At 45.0% G+C, this 20,689-nt stretch overlaps 1 protein-coding gene across 1 annotated transcript in view; it reads left to right on the top strand.

Moving 5' to 3' along the window:
- The first annotated feature begins 736 nt into the window (after nucleotides 1-736).
- Nucleotides 737-20,689, top strand: part of LOC119173871 (uncharacterized) — a 77,071-nt gene continuing 57,118 nt past the window's right edge. Inside the window, exons 1-2 of the mRNA XM_075895408.1 lie at nucleotides 737-908; nucleotides 8,134-10,276. Coding sequence (XP_075751523.1) covers nucleotides 10,191-10,276 — 86 coding nt within the window. The 5' untranslated portion in view covers nucleotides 737-908; nucleotides 8,134-10,190. The remainder of the gene's footprint in view (nucleotides 909-8,133; nucleotides 10,277-20,689) is intronic.

Raw genomic sequence — 20,689 nt, 5'->3', positions numbered from 1 at the left:
TCTATTGTGTTATGCACCCCAACTGGAGAAGATTGTTCGTAGCGGTACTTTTAGGCAGGCGCAGAGCAGGTTTACATGCCGTACGAATGAAATGATCTATCTGATCCCTCTCTAGAGATGAAAGGGAAGGTTCCAGCTGGAATCAAACCCAAGCATTCTGCGTGGCAATGAAGTATTTTACCACAGAGCTACGCCAGGTATCGGAACGACTCTTCAAGTAGACGCCAATCTTCGTGAAACGTCCATGGTGGTTTCAGATAACTACGGCGCTGCGCGATACCCGAGTTGTGATCTCATAACAGCTTTCGCAGTAACATCACGTAACATATGCGGCTGGTTAACGTATGTGTGTGCGTGGATTTGTACCATCGGCATCAAATGAAGCCCGAACAATGGCAAGCCTTCGCGATTGTATAGTTTGCGCCGTGCTCTAATCATCGTTGACAGGCACGCATATATACACACAGCTGCCGAAAAGGACGAGCGCGCCTGTCAACGGTGACAAGTTGACGGCGCGCACTATACCATCGCAAAGGCTTGCCACTGTTCGGGTTTCACTTGACGCTGACGGTAGATATATTTAGCGCTACTTCAGAACATCTGGCTTAATTCAAAAAATTACAACCCTCTCACCTTTCATGCGCATGCTTTGCATAACCTCGATGCCCAAGGTATACGTTGGATCTGCCGAATTTTTCTTTCCCCTCTATGATGCTGCTTACAGTGGACGCAGCGCAATACAATCCACGGTGGTTCCTTCGAACGTGCCTTCGAGAGAACCGCGTTCAAGAGCTCAAGTACGACGGCACATCGACCAGCACACACCGCGAAGAACCTTGGAAAGCACACGTGGAGCGACGGGGAGAACTACGTTCCGAATTTCACTTGATGACTCTCGTAAAAAAAAGGTGCGTAAAAAGGAGTAAAAAAAAAAAAGCACACGTTCCCTGAGCGCTTCGCTGCATGCCGTCTTGCCGTCGCTCATTGATTGTCGTTCGACCGACGGGCTTTTAACGACCCGTTCTCGTCGCTCGTTGCTCGTTGCTTTCCCCTCCACGGTGTTGCACTCCACGCTCCACTTTAAAGCGCCACACTGTGACCCATCCCTCTCAATCTAAACATACGTACACCCCCCCCCCCCCATCCGTTTTACATCTTTATACCTACCTGCGTCCCATTAAAACCGAGACGTGAGCCACGCAGGAAACGGAAACAGCGGAAGCGTGAAATGGGCGTGAGCGATTTCGAAACGCGAACATGCGCGAAAGCGGGCGACTCACTCTGGGAAAGGGACGCTTCGCGATAACGAGAGAGAGTGTAGTAACGGCTTCGTTGTAACGCGCCTGTGAGCTGGGAAAATGGGGCGGGGGGAGGAAAGTATGGCGTTCATCAAAGCACTGACTCGTGCATCGAGTACACGTGGTTTGGTGTGGTTACTCCTTCTTTCTTCATTTGTTTCCCGTTTAACACTTGTATACAATGTATAGAAAGCTGGATCTGAATCATCGCTACAAAAGAAAGCACCAGAAGTTTGTTCTGTAAGAACACGTGGTTTGTGCAGATACCCTCTTGTTGTCTTCATTTGTGGCCGTTTCAATTTCGTTTATGTTGGGCAGGTCGACACCGAGCTTTTTCGCTGTAGCGAGGGAGCGCTTGATACCGACTTCTTTATTGCTCGGCAGTCACTTGGAAGGATAGAAAGGTATAGCGGAAAATAAAGCAGCACTGGAAGGTACAGGATGGCAAGGAATTACGATTAGTGCGATCGCTCCCAGTGAACTTGTACGAGCCCGTATTACTCTGTTTTGTATACTTTATAGAGAGCGGTACCAAGCTCTTCACTGTAGCGGGAGATTACATGTGCTTTCTGGTCCTCGCTAAAGCGTGTCAGTGAATTGAAAAAACGGAATGTAACGTCCAGTGAAACATTGATAGGTGACGCGGAGATGGAGTGCGTTTTGTGCTATGTATACCCTGTTTGATTTCATTTCGCTTCGTCTGACTTTGTAGCATGTAGGAATCGGTATACACGTTTTTAAAGAAATAATAACGAACGACGCGTGGAGATATTGCTGGAAAGATAAATTGGAGCTGTGCTTGGATCTCGATTCTAAGCAGGAGACTGCTTACCGAAGGGATGGGAGAGGACCCAAAGCACGTTTCGTCGTTCGGCCCCTTGGTTTCGGTTGAGGAAATCATTTTGTTCAAGAGTCCCTTAGTACATCACAACACGGGAGCTGTTTTTATCGGCTTCCGCTGCACCGAATTCGTCGAGGTTTATCGCGTTCACAAAGTGAAAGTCTTGCAACACGATAGAGAGCAAATTTTTATGTGAATTGACCAAATGTACTACACTGAAATTGTAGCAAATCGCCCAATTAAAAAAAAGTACATCAAGGTTAAAAATCTGTAATTGAGCTTCAAAAAATACTGGAATACACTTACTTGAGTGACACTTACTGATACATATCAAGAGGATGTGATTGATGTAATGTACACTGATCAGAAATGCATCAATAAGTGGGTGTGTCAGAAAAAGATAACTAGATAACTTCCATTCCAAACATTACAACAATAATTTATTTGCGCAACGTCGCGTGTCCTGTACACTCACGTGTGATTCCCGTATACCCGTAGTTTGTTCTCATTTATTGGAGGTATAACCTTTATGACCCAAAATAACACACACACGCACACACACACACACACACACACACACACACACGCACACGCACACGCACACGCACACGCACACGCACACGCACATGCACACGCACACACACGCACACGCACACACGCACACACACACACACACACACACAGAGACGGACGAACAGACAGACACACACACACACAGATAGAGAGACAGACAGACAGACAGACACACACACGCGCGCGCGCAAAATTAACTGTACAACTTGACATTGCAATGAGCAATATATTTTTTCTTCAACTTGAAAGCTGTCTCGTCAGTTTCTTTTTGTTTGCTTAGCCCTACCTTTCTACGAAGTTCATTGTATCGCTACGCTCTTCGACATTTACTTAACAGGAGCCAGAGATGGCATCGTGTCGCATTTTATACGCAATTGTCTCGGCCCCTTCCTGTGCAATCATCACTCTACGCCATGCAGATGTGTCTTGTGCTATACGGTGTGCCATCCTGACTACGCAGGAGCGTACACTGTCGTTGACTGGCTCTGCACGGCCTGTTGTGTGCGGAAACGAAGTATACGCGGAAGAGGCATGGGAGGCATGTATTGCATTTCCCGGAAAGGTATATACTACACGTGGCGCCTCTTGCGGGGCTTTCAATTGATCTCCCATCGACCCGTGAAAGCGAACACTCCTTTGTAGCCAGCCATTGTTTGAGCTGCGTGGTGAACCGTTTAATGCCATTCGTGCTCACGGGGCTATGGTCTGTGCTACGCGGGGTTTAGATGCGTGTATACTCCGAATCGAGCGCCCTTTTACGGGAGAACACCATGGTTGTCGCTTTGGTCTCAATCGGTGCGTGGGTCGCCGATGAGCATTTTGCGTGTACGGACGGGTTCGTAACACGGGAATAGGCAAAGACTTTTGTTTTTCTTTCTGAACAGCAATCACTGCATTGTGGAATCGGCTGGACAGCTTGAAAGCATTAGCTCGCGCTCCTGCCCCTCCGTTTCATTCGTGATCGGAAACGCGGAAAATCGGAGCCTGTAATCACGTGTGCTATGCGCTGTATATATATAAAAAGGAGTAACTGATGGAGCTTTAGAGGTGAGACATGAAAAAAAAGAAAAACCGTAGAACAATTCTCGTTTTTTTTTGCTTTTAATAGGCTGAAAAACGAGCGTAAAAAACACTCACGTACACGCAGCAAAAGAAACAAACAAAGTAGGAAACATCCGTAAATCAAGCAAAAAGAAATCGCGAACAGCCCACAGACGAGCATGATTCTTGAAATAAAAGCCTTGCAAGCTCAGACGCGTGTTAAACTAGAGGAGTTTTGTACAGGTGTAACGAAGACAATCGCAACGGGCCCCATGAGATCGTTTGGAACGTGTGTGCAAAACAACGGTCTAAGTTATATCATGGGGGACGTGGCACTCTAGGTAATTTTATCTAGAGTATTTACGTAGAGTCAAGACAACCTATATAAGCTTTAGCGTTTCACTCCCGCATCCACAAGCAACCCCGCTATGGTCGATGTAATCTTTCTCAGGGGTCTCGTGTTTCCATCTTCGCGCTCGCCTGTCAGTTGCCCCCGTGTGACGTAATCACTATCGGCATCGATGCTGGGCCCCGTCTTCGAGTCGCGCGTCTGAAATAGGTCGCTGCTCTGCAAGATGTATGGTCACGTAGATGCGTATACGTAGTGGCTGGCTTATTTTGTTTATGTTTGCGTCGGATGTAATAGTCAATATTTCATTGCAAATCACCATGCATCAACACTGCAACCGAGACATGCTAGGAGTGAGGGTCGTTGGGGACGTTCCGAATAAGATTCTTATTTTCGTGTGAAAACTTGGAAAGGTAGGTTACGTTTTGGTTAGTGTACTAGTAATTTTGGTCGTCGTAGTTGTCGTCACTAGCGCCGCCATCGTGGGCGTCTGAAGGCACACGGAAGTGTTGGAATATGTAGCTTCTTATTTGTTTTTTCATAAGAGGTAATTACTTTGTTTACTTTGCGCAATACGAAGCATAAACAACAATCTGAAGGTCGTGGGTTCGATCACGGCCATGACGGTCTCATTTAGATGGAGGCGAGATGATATAAGGCTCATGTACTGCGAGAAGCCAGTGTATGTTAAAGAACACCAGGTGGTACAAATTTCCGGAGCCCTCCACTACACGGCGTCTGTCATAATCATACCATGGTTTTGGGACGTACACCCCATAGAATATTATTACTATTGGAGCATAAACGAGAAAAATAGAGAAAAAAAACAAAAAGAGGTTTTGATTGCTGACGTTGTTTGACCGTTTGTTTAAATACGCACATTATCCAACAAGAAGTAGCATGCCAATACAAAGAGACACTATCGGGTGGTAACGCAATGCTATTGAAGCACATGGTTTGAATTGCTTCGAGACGGCAGAGTAAACAGACCGGCTTCTTCATTCCTTGACTCTGACGTCTTTTTCGTGGCGACGGCCACACAATGCAGATTCCGCGTGCTCCCGACGCTCTCTGGACGACTATACCCGTCTGACTGTCGCAAACTGATTACATCTTTCTTAACTCCTGCTGGCACCGCTTCGTCTGGAACCTCTCTTGCCCCGGCCGTCTGCGAATGTTTGCCGCCCCCACCGAAAGCGAATCATGCGGGCAAGCGGTCGGGCGGGCAGATAGGCGAGGTGGGCTCTATTGTGGGTCTGTTGTTGTCCTCCATTTTGACGTCGTGCCGTCAGATCGAAAGCGATCGTGTGATTCGGAACGCAGGCACACGTCTTCTTCAGGCTACTGTCGCTTCCAATCTCTCCGCGCAGCAGGCGCCTATATATATAGAGGTGGAGGTATTGGATGTCTCGGCAAACATGATGAGAATGCAGCCATTCCTCTCTGACCAGTCAATAGAGTGAATTTTTATTACACTAATGCTGACTTCGGAACGCTATAGTATAAGGCACAAGCGGCTTGCTATCATCTCCGGCTTTTCAGTAAGTAGACGCTTTAATATAATAGCAATGCCGCTATAAATAATATTTTAAAGTGTTGCTCTGTCGCTCAAATTTTCATCATTTACCAGAAAACGTTTTAGCGGCACTGAGGAAAGTAAACGTCACTTTTTTTTTTCATTTACTCTTCAGTTTAGGTTCTCTTTTTCTTATCAAATCGCTCGTTTATGTGTGCGTGTGTATATATATGGTTGTTTTGGAACGTTGAACACCAAGAATTATTATTGTGTGCGTGCGTGCGTATCTTACATTATGTGAGTGAACAGCCAACACGTATCAGTGGTAGCATTGTTCCTAATTACGGTAATTAGAAAATCTTTTTTTCCGAAGTTAGTTATTTAGTGTACTGGTCTAAATGAGTACTTTCTTTTTCGGAATTTCAGCTCGTACTTCTTTTTATGCTGACCGAGAACTACATCTTAATCCCCACTTTACTCCTCATAAAATGCTCCGCTTAAAAGAGAAAAGATTAAGGAAATTAAAAGTACTAGGGCAGCTGACGTGTGCAGGCAGACGTCTCACAAATGATTCAGCTCTGCAGCTCGTACACACCGGATACACGCATACAGAGGCGCGACGCAGGACCATTTTTTTCCCGCGTGGAGGTGGCGCGAGATCAGTTTGATCAAATCTTCGAGACGCGCCTCGGAATCCGGAAGACCCCCTGGTGAGAGCCTCTCCCACCGCGTGGCGCTGTGAACGTTTGTCGCGACGCCATTGTCACAGACATCTTACATACGTCACGTAGGGCGCATAACAGCTTTTCTTAAGCGCAGGCGTTCTCAGGAGAACGCAAGGAAATTCCAGAATATGAGTTCTGTGAGGGTGGGAATGCATGGGCGAATGCGGGTGGGTGCCGCGGGGTTTGTGTGTGTGTGTGTGTGTGTGTGTGTGTGTGTGTGTGTGTGTGTGTGTGTGTGTGTGTGTGTAAGTGTGTGTGTGTGTGTGTGTGTGTTTGTTTTTCTTTGTTTTGTTTTGACAAGAATATCGCGAAAACCAACAAGGACGATCCATAACTCGAACGGCGCTTAGGATCAGGGTAATGATGCTGATATGACTTCTAAAACTTTGAATGATGTTTGACAGAAGGAAGCTACTCGCTTTTTAATTCTGCGAATTATGATGACTGTGATGATGATGGCAATGATGATGCATCTACCATGGCTTAAATACACAAAGTGGTCAAGAATTTTTCAGATGGATTAAAAAAATACGAAGTATTCAACATAAAAAATATAACAAACGTAAGAAAAAGTATATAAACGTACATTAAAATGGAAAGAATGCAATCATTGTTTTTTAACCAGTCAGATCAGACAGTAAAGTCCAATTCGTCGTCGTCATAAACTTTTATTATACGAAAAGGATGTATAATGGGATAAGAATAGTTCAGGTTTCATCTCCAGAACCGCAATACGATTACAAGAGACGCCGTCGCGGAAGGCTTCGGAAATTTTTTACCTTCCAGTGTTCTTTGACGCGCACCTGAGCAGACGGGTCTTTAACATTTCGTCTTTATTGAAATGCGGTCGCCCCGGCCAGGATTTGATCCCGCTACCATCGGATCAGCAGTCGAGCACCATAAACATACTGCAGACCGCAGTGGCGGGTAGTAAGGTATATCTTGCCATCGCGTCAGACTTCTCATTAAAGTAATTATGAAAGCGTTAATTATGTAGAAAAATGCGAAATGAAATTCGGTGCGTGTTTTCCCGGGAAACAAAACGTCATCAAACATTCTGAAGGGTGGTCATGGCAGACGATTACATCGGCGTGCGCTGTAATTCACAAAGTATATGTTCACCCTCTGTTTCCAAGTTGATTGTATGCACGACGAGAGCTATGCGCAGTTTATTTCTTGCGAACTTTTTTTTCTTTCAAAAAGTACACTGATCTCATCTCTGTATACTTCCTACACAAACCTCCGCACAGATTCATTTTTCATTTTTGTATCACTGCTGTGTTTTTTTTTTCATTTTACGCGCTGTCCGAAAGTTGCCTTTACTTTAATATGCCAAACCGATCTTTAATACAAATCATATTTACACGATGCACTGAACTTTGTTTGTTTGTTTGTTTGTTTGTTTATTTGTTTGTGTGTTTGTTTGTTCATTCGTTAACTGACAGGAGTTATTTCGCATGGTACCACCAATTGTGCTGATATAGTTTTCCCTGTCCTGTTCGCTCAACTGTACGCAAAAACAACAACAACCTTCTAACATCGTAGCGTGCTGTCTCGGGATGATCTTTTCCGAGAAGGTCCATATAGGGGGTGCAACAAGTAGTTTATGAACGAGTATATTTTAACAACAGTGACCACTCACGTGATATCATTTCTCACAGACGCATCACTTCCAAATAATTTTTTTTTCATTTTCACGAGGGATACTTAGCTGTAAATTATCTTGGTATCAACCTGGTTAACAGTGAAATTCGGTAACACCCTTCTTTACTTCCTGTTTTACTATACAGGCAACATGCAGGGCCTCACTGCGACCGACGACTTCCTGTTCCCTCCGCCTCCATGGGCTCTCCACAGCCTCCCTCTTGGAGTTTCTGGAAGTGACCTGAATTACTGCCAACCCTTACCGCAACGACACTGCATTTCCAATTGGCTTTCCTCACAAAAGGATGGGACCCCGACTGTTTATCCTTCTATCTTTCTTCTATATTTCCCTTTTATGCTATCCTTTTTATTTCCCACATCCCCTTTCCCTGACGCTGCGCCGTGTTCCATATTGGGCTTCAGAATTAAGCGTCATTTCTGCAATAACCACTATAGAACTATACTACTACTACTTCCTGTCTTTCCCTAGTTTCTCTCTCTTCCTTCTACTGCATGCAATCTGCTCCATATGTTTCCCGGACGTAAATATTTACCGTATGTAGATTTGGGCGATTTTTTGCATACCGTAATGGAGTGGTTCTAAATGAGCTTCAGCACATTGCACTATAGGCATATAGAGTAAGAAAGACAAATCAAAGGACACGGCTGTGTGGGTAAGCACACTCGAGCACACGCACGCAGTGTCAAGGCTTGCAAATGGAACTCATTCTGCCTCATACTGCTATAGCCGGACTTCGCTACAGCGTCACGTCCAGCTATGCCTGCTGGATACATTATAATATGTTAATAATAATAGAAACCGTATCTGGAATTTCACGGGCCCAAAACCACGATATGATTGAGAGACGCCGTTGTAGAAGGCTCCGGAGATTCAGATCATCTGGTGTTCATCAACTTGCACTGGCATCGCACAGTAACACGAGAATCTATACTATACTTCGCATCCGTCTAAATGCGACCTCGGCGGCCGGAATCGAACCCGTGACCTTCGGCTTAAGCACCACCGCAGTGGACCATATGCTAACAGGTTCCACGAGACACTGCCACAATTGATACGCAACGCAGGCCTTACAGCACAGATCCAATACCACCAACCTCACCCTTTCTTCGAGTTTGCCTTATCGGTTTTAAATCTTTATCGCGCATCATGAACAAATTGGGCCAGTATTCATGACCCAGTCTTGTCCTTATCTTTCACTCTGTTATCATTTGTGCGCCTTTAGAGAGCATGCGGACAGTACAGGAAGGTGAGGACATCAGGTAAGGCCGAGGTTGGTTTGTGAATAGGGGCCTTATACAGAGAAAGAATTGTGCCTTAAGGGCAAACCTTCGCACAATTGGAAAAAAAAAACATACACGCACACTAGCCGTATCACTGTTACGTATACTGTTTAGCCTACGCACACCTTCGGTAAACAACGTCGTCGAAAGTGTTGCGCTTCCGATGATACAGCGGAGGAGGGGGTGTACACTGAGGGTTTCGCACGGCGCGTTCCTGAAAGTAATCGGAGCCTGTCATCTCCCGTTTTGTGGCAGTTTACCGAGAGCTAGCCGAGCTCGCCGCGACAGAGAGACGGAGAAAGAAACTGGAAAGGGGGAGGCTAACAAATGGAACGAAATGCGAGAAAGGAAAGGGCCGTGGTCGGCCTTCGTGGGCGCACACCTGAGTACTTTCTGCTCCCTTCATTCTGCGCCCTGTATACTTTATTCAGCACCTACACTTTTCTTTCTTTCTTTCTTTCTTTCTTTCTTTCTTTCTTTCTTTCTTTCTTTTTTCTTTCTTTCTTTCTTTCTTTCTTTTCATTTTATCTGGAGCTCGTATGGTAGTTCCGGCATAGCGGCAGCATGGGGACTGTATTGACACGCGTGAAGGGGGCGTGTGTTCCCTATACGTGCGTGCGGTCGGTGCGCAGTTTCACCCTCGGAGACTCCTTGGAGCGCGCCACTTGTGTTTGAGTGGTTGCTCGCGAAAGGAGAAGGTGTACGGCGACGACGAAGACGTCTGGGCCAGCGTCTTCGCCCCACCGAAACTGCCGTATACCGTGGTCGCCACCCGGGCTTGCTTGGTTGCGTCTTGGAGAAAAATCACGCGGCAAACCCCGATCGAAGGACGCTCCTCGCGTGTGCGATTTGGACACTTTCGCTAGCCTTCTTTGCCCCGACTCCGGGTGCGTGGACAGCCATGCCCCCGAGCGTGGACGGAGACTCCTTCCTTCCCGCTGCGGAAGCTTGCTTCCTCGTGGAGCGCCGGAAGAGGGGTGCGCGCAGGTGAGTGATCGTTTTGATTCTCACTATGATGATAATGATAATGATCATTACGGCGATTTGGAATATGACTTAGTGTTCGGGGATTGAAGTTCATTGGAAGAGGGGAGGGTGGGTAGGGCTTTTTTTTTCCTTCTTTTAAGGAGCGGCTATAACCCTCTAAGAAACAGGTCAGCTACAGCTTATTTGACAAGCCTTACATTGGCTACACTATATGTGTGTGCGTGTGTGCATGTGGGTCAATGTGAGGGGTGAATGACCACACGTTTTCTATATCTCTCGCCTCGATAAGAGCGTCGACTCTCCAATTCAGCAAACAAAGGTGTTTCGTGTTCTCCCTAAGTTTTCGCGTGCATCTTACCTTGTGGTGCCGTTTCAGTAGTATATATGAGGAGACACTTTAAAGCCCGTATATGCCACTGGAGTAGGGGGGGGGGGGAGGTAGACTAAAGCCTTCCAGAATTTTTTTCTCTATTTTTTTCCTTTTTACACACACACACACACACACACACACACACACACACACACACACACACACACACACAAACAACAACAACAGCAGCAATAACAATAACAACAATAACAATAACAACAATGACAATAACAATAACCATAAGAAAACAATAACAAAACAACAACAACGACAACGAGAACAACAACAATAAAAACAACAACAATAATAACAACAATAACAATAACACCAACAACACCAATAACAACACCAACAACAGTAACAATAACAGCAACAACAACAATAACAACAGTAACAATAACAACAACTATAATAGCAATAATACTTAAAACAACGATATTAGTATATGGGACGCCGTGGTGGAGGGCTGCGGAAGTTTCGAACGCCTGAAGGGGTTCAATGTGTACTTAAAAAGGGCACATGGTGATCAAGCTTTTTGCCGCCATCGAAGTGTGGCCGCCGTGTTCGGGATTCGATCCAATAATCTTTGCGGCAGCCGTCAAACATTGCAACCCGCTACCAACCGAGACTGCTGTTCATAAACAGAGCGCCAAAGAAAGATGCCATCACGGATAAAAAGAGGTAACTTCGCAGCTAATACCCGGCTTTACAAGCTCGCAGCACCTTTTAGGTTAATCATGGGGGTCGCGGATAATTTCTTGGATAGTAATTAGGAAAGAGCCATCAACCTTTAGTGGTTGGCCAGTGGTGGTGTTGGTGTCTAAACTATGATTTGGGTTCTTCGAGGCGGGTGGGGGAGGGGTGTTTGTTAAATGAGTGAGAGAAAATAACCTATACATTCAAAGGTATTCCTACGTAACTTTTCTTAACATGTGTACTTCAAGGAACAGCAGTAAAAAGTATTCGTGTCCTTCGATCTATAGGCGAAGTGTCAAACTTACTCAATCAAAACACTTTCTCATGTCAGCCTTAACGTTATTTAGTGCAAAGTTAAAAGTAACCGTATTGTACCACTTCCTTGACTAATCCTATTACCGAAGTGGTATCAGCGTAAAAATTTAAGTGGAACAAGTAACCAAGTACATCTCTTTTTTTCTTTCTTTTTCTACATTTTTTACTCTCCCCGAGCCATTCTTGAGATGACTTTCGCGAAGCCTCATTTTGCCTATAGTTAATTGTAGTAATACGTTAGATAAAGAAAAACTTCGCTTTTGCGAATAGTATTTAGGTGAAATAGAAAAAATCAAGTAGAGGAAAATAAGATGAAATTGCTAAGAAAACCTAAATGCGTTTTAATTTAACTAGGTAAGTAAACAGAAAACAACCAGTACCATGGCGTAAGGACCCCTTATGCTTCAGCATTTTTTTTCTGCTCGATTTCTTACTTCGACGTCATCAGGATGCATGTCAGCTTTAGACTGCGACTTTGACGACATCCTCTCTAAGAGGAAAATGATATCCCTATTCTTATGTATAACATTGTCTATTTCATCTTACTTTTCTGCAATAATCAAATAAAGAAAAAGAAAAAATCGCTCATACAGAACTGCTTGTAGAACCATGTTCATTCATTCATTCATTGTCAGCCTATTTATGTCGGCTGCACAACGGACGCTTCACCCAATGAGTCTCAGTTTGTCCCAACCTGTGCGAGCCGATTCTGTTTTGTCCCTGCAAACTTCCTAACTTCGTCACTCTATCTAAATCTCCGCCATCCCCGACTGCGCTTTTCATCCCTTGGTGAACATTGTGTAGCTTGCACCTACCACCACTTGCCTTTTCCACGCATCACGTGGTCAGCCTGCAGGTTCACTTTTTTTTTGCCTGAGGTCATCTGGGGCCCCCGCAACCCCTCCTTGCTATGGGACCCATTCTGCCATCCTCCGAGCAGTTAGAATTCCTTATCAGTTTCTGTTCCATTGCAGGCTGCGCGGTTCTTAACATTTGCAGTATACTTTCCTTCTTAAGCTCCCTGTTTCAGCCCTATGTATTCGAACTGGGAGTACGCAGTAATTGTACGTTTTTGCTTTAATGACAATTGTAGGTTCCTTGATAATATAATGAAAACAAGAAAAGTTAAACGGGATGGACCACCATCGTTTCAACACGTGAATGCATGGGTATAGGGAGAGAGGGAGGGGAATTATGAAAACGCAAAAAAAAAATATTACACGGTAATTTCACCCATCCCCTGATTGTTTCCGTGACCTGATATATGGTTATGTTTACAATAGGAGACACTCGATCAAACTCCCATTCTACTGTAAATATAGTCATGTTAACTTCAATTTCGACGAGCGTTACGTGTACCATGTATGATTCAAACCTCCCTTCAGATGCCCTCACACACCATGCACGGCTGCTTGAGCAACTTATTAAGCTGATTTTTCGCGAACCCCTGTCTCTCACCTGAAATACCTCAACTATATATATATATATATATATATATATACCGACTGACCTTTATTGCAAGATAAAATGACCTTGCATGCATCCGTCAATTACGACACGTCGAGCTTTATTACCCATATAAATAAGAATTGTTGGGATTTAACGTCCCAAATCCACGATATTATTGTGAGCGACGCCGCGGAAATTTCGACCAGTCGGGTTTCTTTAACGTTGCACCTAAATATATTCACACGGGCCTCTATAACCTCATCGCCCCCATAGAAAAAAGCGGCCGGCGTATCCGGGATTCGATCCCGCCACCTTCACGCCAGCAGTCTATAGCTCCACAACCTTATTTAGCGCACGACAAGCTCTCTTCGCAAGCACAACTTCTGTGGAGGATGAGTGTGTGTCACTTTGCAACTGAGATCGCACCCTTTTCTATATTACTGTCACGATGACGATGCATTTTTTTTATCCCACTCAACCGTTTTGCCTCCCGCGGTGCCTTCTGGTCGTCCCTTATCCGGCCTGCCTAGTTCCGGTCGCGTGCGGCCACGTGAATCAAAGTTTGGGGACGGCACAAGCATGCACGGATGTCGCGCGAACGCCGCCTCAACGGCAGCGTCCGTTGAGAACAACAGCCGCACCGTGCGCTCCAGGTCTCCAGCTGAGTCTCGGTATTCTTCAGTGAGCCCGCGCGTGCTGCCGTCTCCGGTTACGCGAAGCTTGTATTCAATCAAGACACGTGCGCCTCGCGGTTGCGGTTTCCGCCGCTTCGTTTTCATCGTTGTCGTAACCGTCAATCGCACCCGTTTTCTTATCGTTTTTTTCAACTTTTACGTTTTTAAAGACGATAGTCTTTCTTGGGCACCTTCGACGCAAAAATTTTGATCTGTCTGTCTGTCTGTACATTTGTCCGTTTGTCCACTCTTATAGCGACACCGGGTACTTAAAACGACCGACCCCATCCACAGCACCCACCAATGTTGCTCAAGGTTTAGCGTTCATACTTGTGCGATTTTCAATTAAAAATCAATTACTGCGCATGTCTGGGGCTCTATAACAAAACGTGTATATTCTGCATGCTCGTCTTTTAGTAGAAAAGGCATACATAAGTCATTCTAAGGACCGTAGCACTTATCACGCTGCGCTGACCATGCAACGCTTGCACGAAAAGGCGAGTGTTTCCAATGATTTGCCAAGACGACATGGTGGTGGCATTTACCCACCACCTTGCGTTCTACACCGTATCACCTTTGAGACGGGCGCGCACACCCGTCTCAGAGCCACGCGCTTCGTTTTCTAAGATAACTGCGAGATGGCGCTCATGTCTCACGTGCGACTTGACTCGATGCGCTCGTTCGCCTCCGCCGGACGCTCGAGACGCTCTCGCAGCGCCTCCAGAACACCGTTGACCAATTTTCTTGTGCAGAACATCAAACAAACGTTTTGTTCACTCCCTCCACAGGCAAGACTATCGTCTTTCGACGACATTTGCAGATTAACATGCAGATGCGGGACCATCTTTTTTCTTTCAAAATTAACCTGTTCTTGTTCTGCTCTCTCCTCCAATATTTAGTTTCTTTAGATAGTATTGTGACGCAAGCACCTGTGGAAGCGTCGACACAGTTCGGGCATTTGAGCGGATTATTTCCTGGAGCGTACGCTTTGCAGGAAAGAAAATAACCTCGCTATGTTGCATAATCCGGAAGCTACCCGAGCTTTTACATGATTGGTTAATTTTTTCGCTTTCAGCAAAAGGAAGCTTGTGGTGCAGAAAGTAAAAAAAAAACGAGGCATGAAATTATATATACGTAAGGGTTCAAACATGTTAACCACTGTTTCTTAATACTTTCTAGAGCCCTAATTCACTGAGGGACCCGTTGACTCGTCTTTCCTTGAAAGAAGGTTATGGTGGAATTGAAAAATAATAATAAAAGGAGGGTTTGGTTGGCATTTGGATGGCTCAGCGGCGTTCAACAAATATAAGTCAAATTTTCAAACTTCGGAATCATAATATAGATGAACGTTAGCTACACATTCATGAAGGGGAGGTGTAAATGTATAGGACAAGGCAGACGCGGCTGTTATTTCCATTTGTCAGAATTTCTGCGGAATTGTTTTTTAGCGTGCCGCGACCAACAGCGCTTCTTAACTTACTTAAGGCTTACACGAAAAACACTTCAAATCACTAAAAAAACTCACCTATATACCAATTCAGCAGCGTTGCTTGTTACACTTAAGAACACACACACAGACTGCAGGGACTATTTTCGTGTGACATGATCCAGACTCGCATTTCGTTTAGACACACGTTTGCCGATCAAGCGTCTCTTCTACACACATTCATTGAGGCAGTTCTACCGCCAAGATTTCTGAGCAAGCGTCACTTGTCGAAGCAGTTTTCTCATCTGTGTTTCTTCCAAGGTTTGTTCATGTAAGTTGGCGTACTATGAAAAAAAAAATGGCAGCATATCCACGGGGTGAATGATCGAGAGTGAGGCGAAGCATCCGTCCGTCCATTCGTTCTTGCTTCCGTCCATCCATGCGTCCGTCTGTGTGACCGCCCGTGCGTCCATCCGCCCGTCCGTGCGTGCGTCTGTTCGTGCGTCCGCACGTCCATCTGTGTGTCCATCCCTGCGTTCGTCCATGCATCCGCCCCTGCGTCCGTCCATGCGTCAATCCGTCCGTGCAGCAATCCATGCGTCCATCTCGCATCTTTTCATCATATAATCCTCATATAGAAGCACCGCCATTCAGCGGACATTCCATGTACTAAACGAGAGCACACGCACACTTTCTTACGGCTTGCGCTTCGTGTCTACTTCCCACCTTTAACCACTTCGAGTTCATGGTATATACTAGTTCACTGTATTCATGCACTGCGGTCCAACGCTCGCTAAACCTTTTTAAAACCGAGGAGATTACGCCCAGAGAGTATAACGTAGCAACCCTTTCTTTTCAGGTAGTGCTCAATGTACATGCCAATGGCTGCTAATGGGGAATGAGAGACAGGAGAATTTGGCTTTCAGTTAACGCGCACGCTGCGAATTTTTTATTGTTCAACAACGCACAGGAGAAATCTCCCACCGCCACCACCTTGCAGGTCAAGACGTAAGACTGGTATACGCATTACGACGAGGGACGAACGGGTGCCGCTTTAAGGAGCTTCGCCTCTCAAAAATCCGGCTGTGTGCGAGCTGCACTTCGATGAGGAGTACATCTCCCGGCACTTCGAGCACACTGTGAATGGTGAAATTGTCCGTATTGAATGGGGTAGGCCCATAGGTGTGCTTGCCGTTTGGGGAGCGGGGGGGGGGGGGGCGGAGGTTTGTTGCAGGGCACCTGCTCCCTATTAAATAATGGTATGAGGCAGACTTGCGCCCACTAATAGAGCGCCCCGTCTCCTAATTAATGTATAGAGCAGATTTAGCGCCCATCTCCTAGGTGAATAGGGGGGGGGGGGGGCGCTAAACCTGTTTAATACCAACGTTAGCAAACAGTTACTAGCTGCAGCCGCTACACTAACTTTTTGCGACCTGTTTAGTACATATGTTAGTAAGCAGTTAGTAACTGGAATGAAAGAGGTAGTAACTGTATTTGTTACCTTTCTTGCTCCGTTATACTACCTTTTTGTTACCCGGCTGCTGACTACTTAATCCAAAACAGTCTGTGATTCCAATTCTGATAATTTATGAGAGGAATCGTCTCAACGTAACATCATTAAACAAAAAAATCACGTAGATTTCCATAGATCAAGAAAAAAATTTTGTTTTGTATTACGCAACTGACATATGTAAACGTCATTCTGATATTGTTAAAACGAAGTACAAGTTAACAAACAATAAGCAAGTGATATACACACGTTTTAATAGACAAGTACAACAAACTTAGTAGATTACAGCAAATTAACAAGACCGGCTGATCAAAATAACAAGACGGTCACTATTAATCCGGAGGACAGTCACAATTGTCCCACTGCAGCGTGTCTCCAAATATTATCGTTGTTTTGGCACGTCAAACACTAAAAACGATTATTATTTTTTAACCACTGATATACTAGCTGTGTGAAGCATTCAAATGCACTGAGACTATGTTAATAAGTACGGTATCCTGTTTCGGCCACTGTAAATAACGGGCCTTTTTGTGGCCCTTTTAAAATAAACAAATATGACATATATTTTTTTTCTTTTACAACTAAAGCTGATTAAAAGTCTCGTGATACGTCCCCAAACGCACGTATTCGGGTAGTATGATATAGTGTTCCAGATCCACATTTGCTATAATCCATTCAGAAAGACAAGTGCTTTCCTGTGCCAGACATGCACCTGCAAAGTAGGGGCCATATATACCCCACGCGTACATAACACTGTCGCGTAAAAAGATAGCGAACTTCTTAGGTCTATGTATTCGTCGGTACTCATTGCACTCCACGCAAGATTACCCGATGTTGTGTAGTAATGAGACATTGATTGACCAACAATAGCAATGAAGAAAGACTATATACCAAATTAAATAACAGGGTAGTTTAGGTTGCTACTTTTTTTGAAACCTTAAAAGTTGCTGCCCGTGGGTGGTAACAGCTATAGTAGTAACAGTTACTAAATGCTGGTAGTAACAGCAAAGGTGGTAACTGTGACCACCCTCGCCGTTACTAACTGCACTTACAATCAGGGTTGTAACAAATGTGAGAAACCGTTACTGCCCCAAAGTTAGCAAGTACTACTACCTTTTTTCTAAGAGTGTAGAGTGCCAGTGTTTGGCTAACGTAGCGTCGCTGTGACCATGGCAGCGTGCGTGCGCGTCAACGCTACATTGGAGTACATTGGGCCCTTCATGATGCGCTCACGGCCGTTTTGCTAGCTACACATGCATATACCGAATTCGGTGTTGCGTGAAGGGTAATGAAAGACGAAATATATGACTGGTGCAAACATGATAATCCTGACACATGCGTCATGTAAGAACACGACAACATATCACGCTCATAGCGTGCTCGCGGCCGTTTCGCTAGCTCCACATATACTAAGTTTGGTGACATGTGACGTGAATAGATGACGAAGGTAAACGACACATCCTAACATGATAATCATGACACGAAAGACATGTACGGCATCATCTCGTAACGTTGTGCTGATTTAAAGTGACATATCAACATGTCTCATTCGTGCTTCGCATATCATCGATTCCCATTGTACGTGGGTTCCGGCAATTTTTTTTAAAATAATTTAGCTACAACGAGCTTCACAGTGACAGCTTGGAAGAGCTTGCTTCATGCTTGAAAAAAAATGTCCCTGGGCTGCGCACAACATGGTCCGAGCCTCACCAATCAAGTGACCAAGTTTTCTCTGCATGCTCACCCATTTGCGTTTTTACATAAAAGTACTCCACAAGGAGCGAGCATCTTCCCGTGAAAAGAGGAAGTACCTGAAGCTCAGGCGCATCACCTAGGCTTGCAGCCTAATGTTCTGTGGGGTGCCTGTGCACGATAGAGCTTTTTTACTTGGGGATAAAAAAAGACGCGTGACCAATTACGAAGAATGCATTGTTGTAAACAGATAGTGAGTCACGACTCGAAAATGCGTTGTATGACCCGTGTGCAGAAAATAAAAGGCTTTCATCGTGATACCGCTCATGATTCACGTCTCTGAGTTTGACGTTACGAATAATAGGGCTTTATTTATAGATTAGTGCTTGAGGAAGTATAATAGTTTGCCGTGGAAGGTGATGCAAGCAATGTCTCACAATGGAGTTAATCGTTTCACTCTTCTACCACTTTTCACATCGATAAAATGTTTCAGTGCCGGCCATCCGCGCTCACTTTCGGCACCCTGTCGATATTTCAGTTCAGTCGCGCACCCGCGTAGGCATCCTGTTATTCCCGAAGCTCATTAGCATATTTTCTCGGTCGCCATTCGCGGCCATTCACGAGCAACAAAATACACCTAAATGTGTCACATTTCCCGCGCGTGTGGTTGATTGCCGTCTCTGCGCAGCGCATCGCCGCCTTAGGTGACGTTGGATGGATGGATGGATTGATATGGCTATACCCTTTAGATCGGGCGGTGGCTAACGCCACTAAGCCGAAATACTTAGTGAACCAAAAGCTAGATATTTTTAAATAGTGAGGTTGAGGGATCGTACTTTGCAGTGAAAGGTTTAATTTTCACTCGTGCCTTTACTTTAGCCACCAATCAGATAACCTCCTTCTAGTTAATTCTACCCACTTAAAGTCTATTTTGCCCTCCCTGTCCCTAAACCGCAGTGCTTTGCAAAACTCTGCGCCATCATCCTGAACTATAGGGTGAAGCCCTTTACAGAACATTATCAAGTGTTCGGCAGTTTCCTCTTCCTCTCCACATGCACTGCATACCGTCTATACCTCTTCGTATTTGGCCGGATGTGTCTTGGTTCGCAATACTCCCGTTCTGGCCTCAAACAGTAGAGAACTACCCCGAGTATTATCATAGATCCTTTCCTTGGTAATTTCCTGCTTAAAAGTTCGATAGATCTCTAATGCGGACCTCTTAATCATGCCGATTCTCCACATATTGGTCTCAGCTTCCTTCACTTTCTTCTTAACCGATAGTTCTATTTGGTTCGGCCCTCTGCTGTTTTCTAAGTATTTACCAGTCAATTTTCTGGTTTGCTTCCTCCATTTTGTATCGACCTTCTTCATGGACAAGTAGCTGAATATCTTCCTGGCCCAACGGATGGATGGATGGATGGATGGATGGATATGGCTGTACCCTTTAGATCGGGCGGTGGCTAGCGCCACCAAGCCGTAATACTTAATGAACCAAAAACTATATTTTTTTTCTTAAAAAGTGAGTTTGAGGATTCGTACTTTGCACTGAAGAGTTTAATTTTCACTCGTGCCTTGACTTTAGCCACCAATCACATAACCTCCTTATAGTTAAGTCTACCCGCTTAAAGTCTATTTTGCCCTCCCGGTCCCTAAACCCCAGTGCTTTGAAAAACTCTGCGCCATCATCCTGAACTATAGGGTGAAGCCCTTTACAGATCATTATCAAGTGTTCGGCAGTTTCTTCTTCCTCTCCCCACGTACTGCATACTGTGTCTACCCCTTCGTATTTGGCCCGATATGTCTTGGTTCGCAGTACTCCCGTCCTGGCCTCAAACAATAGAGAACTACCCCGAGTATTATCATAGATCCTTTCCTTGGCAATTTCCTGCTTAAAAGTTCGGTAGATCTCTAGTGCGGACTTCTTAATCATGCCCATTCTTTACATGTCAGTCTCCGTTTCCTTCACTTTCGTCTTAACCGATAGTTCTTTTTGGTTTGGCCACCTGCTGTTTTCCAAGTATTTACCAGTCAACTTCCTGGTTCGCTTCCTCCATTTTGTATCGACGTTCTTCATGTACAAGTAGCTGAAAACCTTCCTAGCCCAATGCTCTTCCCCCATTTCTCTCAATCGCTTCTCAAATTTTATCTTGCTGCTAGCTCCCCTGCCCTCAAATAATGTCCATCCCATATCACCTTGTACTCCCTTATTTGGTGTATTCCCGTAAGCTCCTAAAGCAAGCCCTCCTATTCCACGTTGCTTAATTTCTAATCTTGCTTGAAC

The sequence above is a fragment of the Rhipicephalus microplus genome, chromosome 5, assembly GCF_043290135.1.
Source record: "Rhipicephalus microplus isolate Deutch F79 chromosome 5, USDA_Rmic, whole genome shotgun sequence".
In the NCBI taxonomy this organism is placed as follows: domain Eukaryota; kingdom Metazoa; phylum Arthropoda; class Arachnida; order Ixodida; family Ixodidae; genus Rhipicephalus; species Rhipicephalus microplus.
This window is presented reverse-complemented; position numbering and strand designations above follow the sequence as displayed.